Source organism: Acanthaster planci, linkage group LG06, assembly GCF_054643075.1.
Source record: "Acanthaster planci isolate LZ-2023a linkage group LG06, COTS_SCS, whole genome shotgun sequence".
Classification (NCBI taxonomy): domain Eukaryota; kingdom Metazoa; phylum Echinodermata; class Asteroidea; order Valvatida; family Acanthasteridae; genus Acanthaster; species Acanthaster planci.
The window spans coordinates 19,536,470-19,553,026 of NC_141782.1; the positions used below are offsets into that span (position 1 = coordinate 19,536,470).

The 16,557-nt window shown below is 39.1% G+C and overlaps 1 protein-coding gene across 7 annotated transcripts in view; it reads left to right on the forward strand.

Moving 5' to 3' along the window:
• Positions 1-16,557, forward strand: part of LOC110981316 (CMP-N-acetylneuraminate-beta-galactosamide-alpha-2,3-sialyltransferase 2-like) — a 23,083-nt gene continuing 6,526 nt past the window's right edge. The window contains exons 1-6 of one of the 7 annotated variants that reach the window (XM_022238802.2): positions 1-125; positions 3,531-3,613; positions 11,641-11,729; positions 13,444-13,942; positions 14,758-14,948; positions 15,680-15,859. In XM_022238802.2, coding sequence (XP_022094494.1) covers positions 13,601-13,942; positions 14,758-14,948; positions 15,680-15,859 — 713 coding nt within the window. In that variant the 5' untranslated portion in view covers positions 1-125; positions 3,531-3,613; positions 11,641-11,729; positions 13,444-13,600. Of the gene's footprint in view, positions 126-3,530; positions 3,614-11,640; positions 11,730-11,776; positions 11,873-13,443; positions 13,943-14,757; positions 14,949-15,679; positions 15,860-16,557 lie in introns of all 7 variants that reach the window. The other 6 variants (XM_022238803.2, XM_087137600.1, XM_087137602.1 and 3 more) reach the window with 6 other exon arrangements.

A 16,557-nucleotide genomic window follows, 5' to 3' on the forward strand; every position in this document is an offset into this window, starting at 1 on the left:
ATCAGGCGTATCATCGATACGCAATCATCGATATCGCTAGCGCGCTAGCGTAGCGTATTTATTAGCTAGCGCAGCATGCACGGGATATGCAGGTACGACCTACGGTATCGAAGACGCAAGACATAGTGAGTGAACTTTACTCTCTGTTTTTATTTTTCACTCAGTCCACCTTTTCAAACCTCATTTTCTGTTAAAGAATTATGTTATCAAATTCTTGTGTTTAAGTGGTCAACCAAGGTATCTATTTCGACGGCATTTATCTCTTCACAGTCGAGTGAGCTGCTCAGGTACCGCCCAGTCATGCCAGTTGGCAACCTGTGCTTCGGTTTAGCGTTGTCGTTCGCTGGGTCCTTAATTAAAGGCGATATCCACTTTCAAAATCTCTGCTTTATTTTGATGTTCGATTTAATGGCGAGGTCCATCATCAGTTTTAAACATTCACAACTAGAACCAAAAGAAAATTCTTACGATCTTGACTTGAAAAAGCCGATCGACCATGCTGAATGTTTCTGGAGAAGTGATGGGAGTTATCATGGGCATGATGGAGCTGTCAAAATTATTTGAAGGTTCACATCACTCAGAGTCAAGAGTGGAACAAAATCATTTGGGAGAAAATTTATATTTAGAAATATACCTGTTTATTGTAAAATATGACTTCTTCACAACACACCACACGATTCATGTACATGTAGATAGACGTACATGTACCCTATATCCAGTGGTGTATATCCAGCTTTAGCCTTTAGATGTTGGGGGGGGGCAAATTCAGAAGCGAATGTTGGCTTCAGGCTCATTCAATGTGATGTTGGGTGGAGAAACAATCAAGAGCCTTACTCACGGTCCTGACATTTTTGCTTTTATTTCATGGTGTTGTTTTCTTGTGGTTTTGGTGCTAATGTTTGGTAAAAATATCCTGATTACTTTCTTTCCAACTCACCTATGAACTATTCGTTAAAAAAAAAATCGGGGGGGGAGCAAGTGGATATTACCACTGCCATATCTGTATTGTGAAAAATGTGGCAAGGGACAAAATATTTTTCCCAAATAGAATTGTGTTGTCATGGTTGTACTTCCTCCATGGTTGTACCACTCTCAGAACAACTGTAATGAATCTAAACTTGCCCAATTTATCGAAGAATATATCAGTACAAAATAAACGGAAACAATTTTTTTTGGAGGGGACAAAATGAACTTTTGTGCATCTAAGTTCAAATAGCAGAGAAAAGGATGTCATCCACGTTGGATACTTGCAACTTCCCGCCATTATAGGGGCTTATGGCGAAAAAGGCATTCAGAAATGGGGCACATCTGCAGAACTGTACTGGTATGTAAATACAAACTGACACTCCAGTACATGTACATGTATGATGGGGCCAAGCACATACATGTGCTTAATGTGTGTTGCCATACTGTGTTTGTATACCTGTGTTTCTGTTGAAAAGATCTCACTAATGAAATGCTTTATTTAACGTCTTCCTTTCGTCTTTCAATGAACACTGATTGCAAAAACATGACAGAAGCAAATCGGCTGCCTTGTACTGTATGTGTGTTGATATTGAGAAATTTTGTAATAATTCATTAGCTGTTCAGGAGAATTATGCATAAGTACAGCATACGAGACGTCGATATTTTACTCACAGGTCAATGGATGACCAAATAAAATATTTAAAAGATATACCTGTATGCACTACCAGTAAATGTCCTGGCATATTGCGTACATTGCAATATGTTCACAGCAAGAGTAACAATTGTTTTTCAGCCTGAAAAAGCCATCAAATACATATTTTTCCTAATTTTGTGTGTTTTTGTTTTTCATACCAGCATACTGTCTCTGTACACGTACAGTGTACATGTAGCTTGTCATCACAGTTTTTACTTCAATTTGATTTTGGACTACAAAAAATTAGCATAAAAGCTCTAATGGCTTGCACTGCATGGTCCATTGCTTTTCTTGTAGACCTACTTACATAAATATACCTGTATAGTACATGTTCTTGACGATCGTAAAGATTGCGGATCATGTACATGTATAAGTACCTGTGCAGTTTGTCATCCATGGTACAAACAATGCATACATTATCATAAAGCATAGTTGAATTTTAGCAGTATTGAATAACCTTGTTTAGTCTAGGTTTGCATACATCCCTATAACAGTTTTGTTGAGCATTAATATTTGAATACTGTACTGATAGGATGGCCACCTGCAATAAATGTACCGGTACGGTAAATGTACGTGTGCATATATTGTACGTGTACATTGTATTTTACTCCAAAGGGGCGGGAAATCTAGCGAGATGTTTGGTTTTGTTGTTTTCCATTTGTTGTTATTTTGTGTTTTTGTTTTGGGTTGCTTAGTCTGCTGATGCCTGAAGCGTATTGACTTTTAATGTGAGGTGTCTCATGTGTGCTGATTAGTATAAATCAGGCAGAGCGAGTGCTTTCACAAAGCAAAATGCAAGTGTATGACCACGTGTTATTATAATGGTCGGAAACAGCTTTTTATAATTGGCTCCCTCAAAGAGTCATTGGGAGTATTGTTGTGTCCTTTATTGACAAACGGGTCAATAGTCTGCAGTGATTGTGTGTACGTGCAAATGGCACATGTACACACCAATGCTTAGCATTCATGGTCCAGGGTGTCAATAGGATATTCGATGAGCCAGGAACAGATGTTGGCAGGTGTCAACAAATCTGAGGTTATTTGGGGTTTTTTTTCTTGCCACTGAGATGCGTGAACATCAAGTGCTAAAATTGACACTTTCTCAAAGATTCTCTTGAATTCTTATTCCAAGTCAATCAACAATCTTGCAAATTTTGTACCGTAAAAGAATTCATTTTTCAAAATCTTACCATTGCAAGAGTAAATTTTCCATTTTAGAAGATGTACGTGTACGCGTACTTAGATACGTGTGTAGTTCAGAAGCAAATACACTGTACATGGTTATACTCATATACATGTACATGTACATGTATGTACAATAAATTTGATCGAAACAATGATACCTTCTAAAAGCTTCCTTCAGCTGTGTGACGAGCACAAAAGGTCGCTGCAACTTTTGGTTTCCAAACTTTTTATGTACATGTGCAGTATGCCAGAGCGAGTCATATCTGTTTAGTGGTGTCATGACATACTCAAATGTTGGAGAATACATGTAAAATTACCTGCCAAACTAATAGTAACAGTTTGAAATCAATTCCGGTGATAGTTCCATGTCAGATAATAACGATCAGATGTAACAGGGACACAGAGTCAGACTTTTGGACCCCTAATTTCTGGAATTACCCCTATCAGTTTGACAGTACTCACTGTTATTTTGTGTGGATATCAAGACACAACTAAGCCCAACCCAAATCTTTAACATGTGACATCACATTTAATACCTTTGACGTACCATTTGATTTGAAAAATCCTTCCTGCAAAACTAACCTGAAGGTTTATAATGTGACATATTTCTCATAGCAAATAATTTCACACACCCAGTTGCGTGTACATCCTACGTGTATTCCTTCTGTATTTTTTTTTTTTTTAGATACCTCCGACTGTGGGTGGCTGGCTGATGACATGACAGATGACCTCATCAATAATTTCCTTCTAGTCTTCATGACTGATGTAGTAAGTTAAAAAAAAGAAATTCTAGTAATACACACACCTAAATCTGTAAAATTATCGAGGTCAGCAGTTACATATGTACATCAGTGTGAAAAAAGCACATCACAGAAAGCATCTTACAAATGTGGCAATAATGGATACTATAGGAATTATGTCCATTGTGTGTAGTCATCCATCGTTTGTATGCATTCTTAACGTTTATGATTTGTGTTTTGAATTCACAAGAGAGCAAAAATAGCACTGCCCGAGGTAACAGTAGTCAGAAGCATTCATGTTCATTGGTCCGCACTCTTAAGTGTTTGTGAATTGAATGCTGTTGCAGATTTTGTGTACGGTTTTGTTCAGGAGTAATGTACCGGTTGAGATGAGTGTGTATTCGAATTCATCCCTCACACGAGGGCTGACATCAATAAATTAATGGCTCTTCCAAGGATTTCTGGAATGTTTCTTCTCAGTAACAGGTATACGTGTAAATGTATTAACCTTGTCACAGGTGCAAGATCGCCACATAAGATTTCCAGGTTATCCATGTTGATTTTGTTGTACCGGTAACTTAAGAGCAGATTTGAGGGCATGAGGGACGGATATTGAATAAAATTGACTACCTTCACCTACATGTACATACACAGTTAACAGATTCTAAAGTTTCATTGAAACTTTTAGAAATATTCCAAACTTTAGTCCAAGTACATGTAAATCAAACCAATGAACATCAACATTCAAACTCTTTAACAAAGAATGAAACCAATTGAGTGTACTGGAAAGCTACATGTACCTACTTGGGTATGAGGGCCAGATATTTTTCTTTGTGAGAGACGGAAATGTGACTCCAGGCCTTGACCTGAAGAGCCTGGCAAATCAACCTATTTTTACTTAAACCACAGGAAGTTTCACTTGCCCACTGGACACTTTTTAGCAAAAGTACTTTGCCTTGTATGTGGAGTCTTGCTGTCCTTTTTAATAAAACCTAAAAGTGGCGGATTCACACCTGTTACAGTTAATAATACACAACACACTCAATCAAGTTCACATGGTTTATGTTATTCATCTTTACAAATGTGAAAAATGACAGTTTTAAAAAGGTACCTGTAGGTGTGTCTTTATTAGCCTGCTTGGTATAAAGGTAAAGAAAACATTTTACAAGCCTGCAGCAGTTTTTACTAGAATTTGTACACCAGTCAAGTGCTAAGGTCGAGGCTTGTGACTCCCTTTTAAAATCCACAGTTTTTGACATATCTCACCTTAAATGCATTGATTGAATCATAACTGATGTAAATGTAGCTTGCAAGAATTTAGATAAAATGGTGAGCCTTCCAAATAAAATACGTTGAACAGCATATGGACTTTACTCGACATCTTGCAATAATGGGACTGTGCTATTCAAGTACGAGTACGTCTGACAAAGGGATTGTTTAGCTGACCTGACGTAGTTTCTCCATGGATGTTAATTATTGTGAGGCCCTCATAGCAAAGTGGCATAGCTTTAGGGGAAAAAAATGAGATGGAAGTAATGTTAGCCTCTAGATTAATTTTGTATCTGAGAATTTTTTTTCTTGCAATTCAAAATTGCCAATGTTGTCCTTGAGTGACCATTCTGTTAATTACCATGGGGCACTCGGCTTTATCCAGTCCTTGCAAGGTTGGACTGGCACATGTTTGCTACTTCACTTCATGCCGGGGCATTTTTCAATGTTGATGATGCTGGGCCGGCATGACTATCATTTTTTTCCATTTTCAAAATTCTTCAAAAATTCATCATTTCATTTAACAGTCGTTTATAGCCACACAAAGTAATCTTTAGGCACTACTCTAAGTTGGCAGGTGACCTTCATTGACGCCCAAGTATTTCAGCCAAGCCTGCAGCCTTGTAAAAAGAGCCCAAATTGTGCGGTGTTATGTAACTTTCTTTTGTTCACGAACCTGGCTCAGTGCACTGCTGACCTCTTTTCAATAGGGGCCAAATTAGCATGTAGCGGTGCTGTATGGCTCATCACTGCGGTGGTGAGCGCTTTTGTCCCTGATGGTAATCCGCTTGCTCTCAATGCCCCAAACCCGGGAATACGGTTTCAAAACAAGGCTGGATTATCACCACTTTTCAGAGTGAAAAATGTCGGTAATGCCCAGCAGCCTGGTCTTTTGCTCGGAGTACGGCCTTTTGTTACAGGGCCCTGTTTCCTTTGTCCGAGTTCGGAGACCCCGGCCACGCATATAAACCATACGTCTCCGATTTCGGAGTCCCCAGCAGGAAGTGGTTAATATTACAGGTATTTTGTCATTCCTGAATGAAAGACCTCAGTTTTTTAAAATGAAGCTTCTGTCCATCCCACACACTTTACATGTACATGTGTAATTGTAACCTGGAAAAAAGACACACGATGGGGGAACTCGCGAAAACCAACATGAACCAGGGATCAAAAGGAAGAGTCGCAGGATATTCTCAAAAAGAAATGACAAAGGAAGATCAAATTTGATTTCAACAAGCAAAAAACAACAAAAAAAAATATTTATTTCAATGTGAACAGAGTAAAAATCCAAAACAAACCTCTCAATCAGAACCAGTGATTTTAGCTGAGTTTCTTAAATGTATGGACCAGGAAATGTACTCAACTCGTAACCAATTAACTTAAACCAACAATAATGCTTAAACCAAGACAAACGTCAACGAGTACCAACACAGACTTAAATTATTAACCAACACAGACTTAAATTATTAACCAACACGGACTTAAATTATTAACCAACACAGCACTAGTAAATAGTCGCAAAATTAAAGCAATCAAGCAAGAAACCAAGTTCACAGCAGACCAAAGCTGAAGGCAGAAGTCCCTTAGTACAAAGAGAGAGAGGTTAAGGTGGATGCTGTGGTCTCTCTTGCTGCCGGTCCGCATCTGACTATATCTAAGGAACTCACATGCATCAGGTCTTGTGCAATAGGGCATGACAGGATATTTACTCTGGGGATTATTTTGGAAAGGGGGGGGGAACCACTCCTAGCAAATTCAGGGCAAGCTAACAAGAAATTCAATGTTAAAAGCAGGGGGACAACTCCTATACACAAGCAGGTAAAGCAAAAACAACAAAGTGAAAAGAGTCCCCTCTACATAATCATTAGTGTCATGATTTTAAAGACAAGATGTGTATAAATTAATTGTGATTTTTTCCTTTTTTTTAGATTAGAGCAATATAATCCTTTCTTTGTGACATCCTGGTAAATACATGTACCTCTCGGACAGTAAGGTGCTTATAACTTACACGTACTAGTACCAAGCAGGCATCCATGTCTTAAACTTAAGCATTCATGTGATGTGCATGCAAGACTGGTGCCAATTCAGCAGGGGTGACCCTTCCCCTTCTGCCACCGGTGCAACTCAGTAATGACCTCTCTCAGATGCATCTCACCAGACTAGTCTACAGGAAACAAGTGAATAGTAACAGATAATTAATCGAGAGTAAACATAATCACTGAATTTCATTTTTTATTTTTTACATTAGCCTGTCCTTTTTCTGTGCATTGCATTTAGAACATGGGTCATTCAATAAATATTTGGTGTCGCTGTTACACTTGACCTATGTAATTTGACACGGACATACTGTGTTTGACAGGTAATTTGCATTCATTCATCACTCTTGAAAATGACATGTAGAAAATGTGTTCTGAACGTACAAAATCACATGTCAGTGTAACAGGGACACAAAACAGTTTGGACCCCCAATTTATAGAACGACCCACATGGAAAGTGCTTTTGGGAATTTACATGTGGGTGTTACAGCAGATGGTATTCATTTGCTGTTGTGAAACCGGATCCTTTTCAGTGGTTCAGTGCTCAGTTGTTCTACATGTAATTGAACTCGAACTTATATTTGTAAATTGTGTTCGTCGAAAATGAAATGTCAGGGTGGAAATTGCAACACCACCCTGTTGTGTACACACGGGTAAACACTTGTAACTGTGGGGGAGGTAAACTGTTATTGCCAACTTCCCTGGAAATTAGTGTTACCTGATGATGGAATGGTATGTACAAGCTGTCATAGCATACAGGTCGGGAAAGCATAATTTGTATGTACCATGCCATGAAAGGATATTTATGAACTGCATTCCATTCGTGTTTTGATATTCAGGGATCACTTTAGGAGGAGATAGAATGGAAGTTACATGTAAATGGAGGTTATAGAATTTTGCAGGCCAGCAATTACATGTACATGTACATAGTTACTCGTGTTACTTTTGGAGAGACTTTGGTGTGAGGTTTAGAGCATAGAAAACTTGCTTTATTAAGTCGCATTTGTGTTAGTAGGTTTGGGATCTCTTTTAAAAGACCTTTAGTTTTCAATATTTTCGTCCTTTTTACCCTTCCTCGTGTTGGCACTTGCATAAATGTTCATTCACTTGCCTCAAAACATATCTTTCTCTGTTTTCACTGAAACATGTGATACATGTATTGAGCTTCCTCCAAAAATTGTTTTCGCTTTTTTTTTCAGACTAGTTACATGTATGTGACACACCGTTTCTAGAAAAATTATATATTCCTAGAAAATACAAGATTAAAGAAAACAGAATGATAACATTTGGTTACCCATGTTTCACACTGTCCTGTCTTGAGTTAACAGTCACATTAAGTTCCTACATTTGCATGTAAACATACAGTGTAGTCAGTTGTCTTTCAAATGCAAAATGTCTGTAAATCCTATTCATAGTTTTTTATTAGCTTAGATTTTTGAGATCTATACATTTATAGTCAGTCCAGTCAGTAAAACATAAGAAATCCATGTTCAGTGGCCTTCAACCTATATCTTCAGAATTCCACTTTTTCTTTTAATCCCTTAGAGGATCCAGGAAATGAATTTTTCTGAGAATCACTTTTTGTGTACCTCTGTACTCTTCTTCCATGTATGAAAACTTTTTGACACCTTTTTTTGAGTTGCATGAACTGAACGGTACACTTTTTCAAACATTAAGAATTGACCAAGCATTTCTGGAAAAGTGAGGGAGCATTTGCTTTGATGTAAATCCAGGAAGACTTGGTTCAGGTTGCATGTTTTTATGTTCAAATTGTGAACCCCAAATTATCTATCTGGGAACATTTCTATGAAAAGGATTTTGGCTGGATTATTGCCATATACTAAGACAGCAATAAAATGCCAAAGGAAATAGAATCTGCCTTAGCAGTGGTTAAAAAAATCTAGAAATTGTCTGTGCACAAATCAGTGCAACATTGAGATTCAGTGACTTGGATGACATAATAGTTTTGCTCATGAATATGCAAATTTGCATTAGCATAAAACCCAAAATGCATCAAACTTGCAAAACAAAAAATTTAAATGAGGTTAATTGAAACCCAAAGATGCAATTTCAAGGGTTTTTAGTTACATTTATAAAAATATTTCTATTTCCTGGTTCCTTTAAAGACAGATACTTTTCCCAAATACATTACATAGGGTTCCAGAAAGTACATGTTCGTCTATCTGAAAGTAGTACTGATACCTACTTGTAAGGTACCCGGTAGCAAGATGAAATGTCACATTTGAAGTTCCATGCTCATGTCTAGAAAAGTGCTAAGTTACAAAGCAGGCAGGCAGAATAAATTTGGAGCTGTCAACTAAGGTCTGTTTGATTCTCTCACAACCATTTTGTGATGGTACAAATCATGAGCAGACATGCTGCTTTGTTTGAACAGTTAAAGAACATGTACATGTACCTGGTATGGAACTGTGTCTGATATCAGAGCGTTATTTCACCCTCTATACGAATAATTTAATTGCAAAAAAAAAAAGAAAAAAAAATTGTTTTGTTTACTCTTTGGTTTTGTTTTGTTTGTTTCTTTGTTTATTGTTTTTTTCTCATGTGTGTTTAAGAAATACTGATAGTATACACATTAAATTAACAAAATGGTTGGCCTTGGAATTATGTATTTTATTTATCATTGAAATGGAGTTACATGTAAGTTGTTAGCTGGACATGGAAAAGTACATGTAATTGCTTATTGACAGTGTGTGCTGAAGACTGATTCGTTCACATACGTGTATGTGTAAAGTACTTTATATTTTACTAGGAAGTGACTTCGGAAGGGAAAGCCATACATGTAAGTTACAACCAAAAATACATGTTGCAGATAAATTATCTTGCTATTCACTTTCATTTTCGTGTGTCAACTTGATCATGGAGGAAGGCAACAGAAGGAGTTTGAACTGCCCGTGCTATAACATCTGGGCAATTACCGCTCTCTGGCATGCCCGGTATGTCCGTAGCCAGAGCGTAGCACATGCTTGCTACGCACCACCTGTTCTGCAACCAGAAGCCCCCTTTGTACCCCATGATTATCACCGAAATTTTTCGTTGGCAATCTGCATCCCTAAAACGTTGTGTACTACAGTTTGGGAAGCTGGATATTCATGGTGCTTGATATGATCTGACAACATCAAAGTTAGTGCTTGCGCAGTTACTTTTATTAGGCTGTGTACCCAAAGTGTTCATGTGCAGTTCTTGCCCTTATCGAACGCTTTCTTCTGGACTTGTTTTTGGAATAAATAGCCAAGTTGTTTGTTAGATCTTGAGTTTTATTTGAATCATTTTTATTACGGAATTTACACAAAACAGTATTTTATGAGATCTCATGATCACTTCCTGTGATGAAACAGCGCATTTTATTTTTTCGTGAACTTAACTGTCCTGTTGGTGTTCAACATGTTTTTGGCTAGTCTTAGCCAAACTCATACAAAGACTTTGAAAGCTGATGTTTTGGAGCAACAAAATAAAATAAACATATACATGGATAATGGAAAAGGGCATCAAAATCCTTTAAAAAATATTCCAAAGGACAAAAGTAAATCAAATGTTAGATATTTGTTCTTTGTTTCCTGGTCACTGTGATAAGGTTGTAGTTAATTCCAAAGAAAACGCCACAACTATTGTTACAATATTACTGGCCACACTTGTCCAGCTAAGCTGCAGGCAGTAATCAGGCATTTTTGGAATGTTTACTGTTGTTCATCTGACCGGGCGGCGATGATCATCGAGCACTTTGAAGTGCCAGAGTTGTAACTCCTGTGTCCTTCCTTCATGGCTTGATCTGGCTGTTCTCAGGAAGTACATGTACATGTAACCATTGGGGATACTGGATATGGTGGAATTGTCAATGTGGGGATACTTTGTGAATATTTTATAGTTTTATGATCCAGTACATGTATATGGATTTTGTTTACAATAACGCCCCAGCTGATCTAAAGTTTAGAGTATTTATTTGTTTTTGGAGAGCAGTTAGTGGTGTTAGGGAACTTATTCAGTGAACAACCGAGTTTGCCTGACTTGCACTGAGTTGGCTTTAAGTTGCAGAAACTAACAAAAATGTTCACTCCAACTGAAGTGTGTAATCCATTGACAAAACCTGAGGGATCAGCTGGATGTTTTTCTGTGGAGGGTTTCTGGATCTCATCCCTTGTTCCTCCTCACCTTCATCAGCCAAGGGGAGGTGCAAATGCAGAGCATGACAACCCCCCCTCCCCCCCAAAAAAGAGGGTCGTCCTTTAATCCGTCTTTGTTGGTGTGAGGTGAGATTGGGCATGGATTGTCTGAGCCCATTGTGAAAGCTCCCTCACATGTGACTGAGAATAAATCTGGAGGGCCATTGTTCGCATTGTGGTCTTAGAGAGAGCTCTCAGCTTCTTAAGGCTGAAGACTTAATTCCTGAAAGGTTGCGGGTTAATGGAGCGAGATTTACAGTGAGCACATCACAGATCAGGCCAGCCTGTATGGGGATGTATAATGTGGCAGGTCTTTTGTCTGCGCCAACTATTTGCCACTGTAATGACAGACCCATGCTTTGTTGGCGAAGGGTGCTTCTGGGGTTTGGCTCTAATTCAGCCTCTTCAAGCAGTGTGAATAAAGCCTCCCTTTATTTCTTCTCGTTATAGTTCTTGAGTACATGTACATCAACTGGACTTCTGTATTACTACCTACATGTACGATGCATCAGTGCCTTACAGGCATGGCGCCAAAGAGTGTCTTTTTAATTAGCGTTGTTTTTTCCTCACAGTAGATTTTGAACAACTAGACCTCAACCTTTACTGATGGTTTTCTTACATTTGGCAGTCATGTAGCTGTTCAGGAGAATTACTGGACTAGGTGAGTAATTTGTTATGGCTTTTTACTTTTCCTTTAATATTTTTTAGATTAATAGGCATGAATGGCGAGGTTTTGAGACAAGCGGTGTGCGTCCTGAAGACATCAGTGTTGGCTCAAAGGCTGTGCATTGACCTGGGAAAAATGTAAGAAAAGAAAGTTCAAAGGAGCATATCACTTACACGTGTACATGTATGTGTCATGGCAACAAAATCGAAAATGTGCCTAAGATTCAAAATTGGTGATTGGAATACTCATGCCAGATTTTGGTTTTCTTTTTAAGATTGTAGGCAAAAGGTTGAACAAATTTTGTCTTTTTTTCTGTTGTTTTTCTGCACTTGACATCTGAATGTTTTTCCCTTTATAAAATTTGTCATTTAGAACTGGATTGCTACATTTTTTGTAGAAACTATATATTACATTGCAGTCAGTGTCCATGATTTTTTTTCAACTGTCTTGGACTGGCAATCTACCAAATTAAAATATGGCACACATACATGTACATGTACCTCTAACAGTGCTCAGGGAGCAGTTCAAACTGTTGCTCATGCAAAAATAAGTGGAAACCTTCCGATGTATTCTGAATAAAGAGACAAGATACCTTTTTTACTGATTTTAAATCTGCAATAGATACCAGTGAAAAGAACATTGTGATTTCATAAAGCCCAGGGAGATGAGGCACACAGAACATCATGCCTTCACAGTACCATAGCTGATTCGTTGTTTTGTTTTGTTTTGTTTTGCTGGGGGGTTTGTTTTTTGGGTTGTTTTTTTTTTTTTTGGGTCACTGTTTTTTTTATTTTCAATGTTCTGTGCCATTATAAATTAATGACACTGTAGTCTCGAGGAGCAGAAAATTTCCTTTTTTTCTTTCTTCTTTTTTTCTTTACAGTTGCATGTCAAATACCGGTACACACTGTACATATGGAAACGTACGTGTGGGTTGAGACTGTACATGTGCATGTGCGTGTAGAAATGAGAGATTATTTAGCCTTTACATGTGTGTTCTTAAACTTAATGACATTTGCGGACCTTAGCATGGCCTGACCAGCGGTACCGTACTTGTGTTTCCTGGTACTTGCTAGCATCAGTTGAACTCTAGTGCAAAAACAGAACATGTGAGTGGGATCTTTCCCAGAACTATCGCAGTGTGATAAATGGTCTGTTCTGTGTAAGGGCAGGTTTGCATGTTTGAGTGGTATTACGAGAATGCTGTGGTTAGTATCTAGTGGGCGGAGCTTCAGAAGATCAGTCAGTGCTTGGGTGTTGACGTGTGACCCTAGAGAAGTAAGCAGTACGTGGATTTTTGAGGTTTGGTGACTCCTGTCCTTTTGCTCATCAATATCTCTCTTTGAATTGAGCAACGCTGTACAGTTTTACCCAGTTCCAAGCAAGGAGGCTTAAAATTTTCGAAACTGTGAGTTTGGAAAGTTATTCACTTCTGATACATGCACATGTACATGTATATCACAAAATTCATATCAGTACCATGAGTGCTTAAACCAGTTGTGTAGGCCTCTTTTTTAGTGTTATTGATATATCAAAATGACAAAAAAATAAATGAAACATCTCTCAAGTCATTCCACCTCCTCCTAGTTTTCTTGGATATATGTGAAAGAAATACAAATGCCTCATCTTGTTCTCTTGCGTGATAGCTTTAATTCAAAAGAATGAGCCAATGGCTTTTACATTGGCTTGAAAAATTGTTTTCCCACAGGGCAACTCAGCTGAGAATTACAGTCTCATTGCATCTTCATCAGAGTTAGACCATCTATTCCAAACCATCAATATCTGAACTTCAGTGTGACTTGCCGAAAAAAACCAAATGAACACTGTCCTGGCTTCCACAGCAAGGAAGACTTGCCCTTGGGACAATGAGAGCCCGCCTTCGGCCCACGGTCTTTGCGGCTGCCCTACTTCTCTTCCTCTCCGTCTACCTCTTCCTTAGCGAGGGCGGGGTCAGCCGCACTCGGGGTAGGGAGGGTCGAGTGCCCGGCTTCTTCTCCCTGACGTCCATCCGGCACCTCTTTGAGACGGAGCTCACTGTCCCGGAAAAGGTGCACCTCCAAGGCATGTTGAACATGACAGATGGCTGCCGACGACTCTGGCTGAAGGGAGAATCACTGTGGTTTGATTTAAAGTTCAACGCTAGCCTCAGTCCACTGTGGACACAGCATAACAAGAAATTACCTACGGAGGTCACACTTTGGTGGAAAGTAAGGGGTTTTTTTGGTGTTGTACACTCACATTTTATTTAGACTCTCTTATCCGTGCTCTCTCTATCATGCTGTGAAATTACTTTTCATGTCAATATTGTTAGTAAACGTGCTAAAGTACATTCAGAATACATTCAGAAAATACAAAGCATTATTTCACAGATTGATTCATAAATACATGTGTAACGAAAAGAAAGACCTTTATGTGAAGGGAAAATGCAATGACCGGTACATCTGATCGAGTTTGCGGATTCTTTTGATTCTTCATGCAGACATCACCATGTCAAAATCAGCATTTCCAGAGGTGTCTGTACAAAAGCATTATTTGTTGCTCTCCCCTTCCAGAGAGTAGTTTGTAAAGACAGGCCCATGGTCCATACATAACACTAAAAGGTGATTCTGTGAACATGTACATTTACGTTTTCCAACAGTCTAATCATTTTGTGGAGGCTTTCCAAGGCCAAATTGTGAGCGAGCACAGATATTTTTATGTACAAAACATCTACATGTACATGCATTGAATCATTTAATTCCATGTTTTTTACCACTACTTCCTTTTTAAAGGACATCAGCCATTTTTCTGCTTAATTCAAGTCAGTTTTCTGAAGAATCTAGTTAACACAGATCTGACAATTTCAGCTGTTTATGGATTAGGACGCAGTTACATGTATCTTTATTTCTCAGAATAAAGGCATACTCCCACGCTGCCTTGTAATATTTTCTCCAGGTTCCTAAAAGCTTGTGAAGTCTTTGTCATTTGATTCCTTCTCCGCTCGGTGTATCTTGTCTTTCCTCTTTTTTTGATCTTAACTCAGACATTGCAGAACAGCAAGATTGACAACATCTCCGAGGTGATCAGCGCAGCACTGCAGGTCATCCCTGGGGACGATCCGTATCACATGCGGGACGTCTCGCGGTGTCTGCGCTGCGCCGTGGTCGGCAACTCAGGAAACCTCCGTAACAGCAACTATGGCAAGCTGATCGACGCCCACGACTTTGTCTTCAGGTGGGCTTAAGCTCAGCACTATCTGTCCTTCGCATTTCTTTTTGCTCCCGGCAAAGATATTAGTGCCTCCCGAGACACAAAAGCAGGTCTTCAGTCATTTACCCTTTCAACAACGTGGGAGTGATTCACTGGTACATAGCCATCCATGAAATCTTTTTGCAGTTTAGTAGAAAACAAGATCAGAATGTCTTTTAATTTTGTAGCTGCATCTTAAAACTACCCCCATGATTTTTACGAGAACACCTTCCTGAGTCTCCTCTCTCCAACATTGTGCATGGTGTTGCCTGACTGCGCAATGTATGCAATGTATACAGTTGAATGCAATTGATACGAGCATGCTAGAGACAAAATCAGGCTAACGATGAGCAGTCCCGTCCAAAAGGTACCCATTCCTATCAAAGAAAACTCTATTATTGCAAGCTTTGTTAGGACAAGAACATAGACAAGAACAGTAACCACCAGCATCCTGCAAATCCATGTGCTTGAGTTTGGCCAGTTTAGGCTTTGGGCTAGTCAGTATCAATGGATCCAGCAAATCATTTCTGCGCAGCCAAGATGTTTGTAAAAGATGAGAACAGGGACTTTTTTCTCTCCCAAAGATAAGCAAACTAGACTGTAGATCTGTATGCAGAGTTCTTACATCAGATCTGGTTCTTGATGCTCTGTGGCACAATCTAAACCATTCCTGGAGAGTTGAAGTTGTTTCTGTCTGTTAAATTAAAACGAAACAGAATTAACAAGGCACCGATGGCAGGCTTTTCCAGTGATGTGGGCAGTAAAGAGACCCATCGCTTCATGTATCCAGAGAGTTTCCTCAATCCACGCCCCAATGTGAACTTTGTACTGATGGACTTCAAGCTGTTGGACGTTGCCTGGCTGACCAGCGCTCTGACCAATGGCACCATCACAAGGTACATGTATGTTGACCCGGGGGCGGCAGTCTGGTCGAAGTATGGAAGTAGCTTGGCCAAGTTTATTCCCATGCTCTACTTCCATCCTAAATCTCAAAAGTAGATCAGGGGAGGAGGGGATAATCGGCTTCCTGTATTTCGATTGTTAACTACAGCTACTTATACCATGATTTTCAAAGTATGTAAGTTATATTTGCTGTAAACGTTGTGCCTTCTTCATCCCTCCTGACAAAAACATTCGCTGTATCCGCTTTGTTATATTTCAGTCCAGCAAGAAACATTGAAAACTGTGTTAGTTTTACAGTGTACAATCCCTGAAAATTCCTGAAATTTCTTTGGTAACCAAGACGCTATACCCAGAAGGAAATACTAACATGCAGTATTGTACCGGTAAGTGTGTCTAACTAATGGTGCACCAACATGTAATTGTTATGCCCAAGCTGTTTGGACATGCGAAGGATTCACTTGGAGGGCTAGAGGGTAGCTCATGACACTGGTACATTGCGACTCATTTGATGGGAACAAGATGGAGAAATTGCTGTTTGATGTGTGGCTGGTTGCAAAAATGTGGGCACCAGCTGATAGCAGACACAGTCGTGGCCTTGAAAGCCTGCTTTGGGCATGAATGACCCCAACTCGGTAGTCCAGCTGCATAAGTGAAGCACATCCGAGGTCATCTGGGAACAGCAGTGCGCACA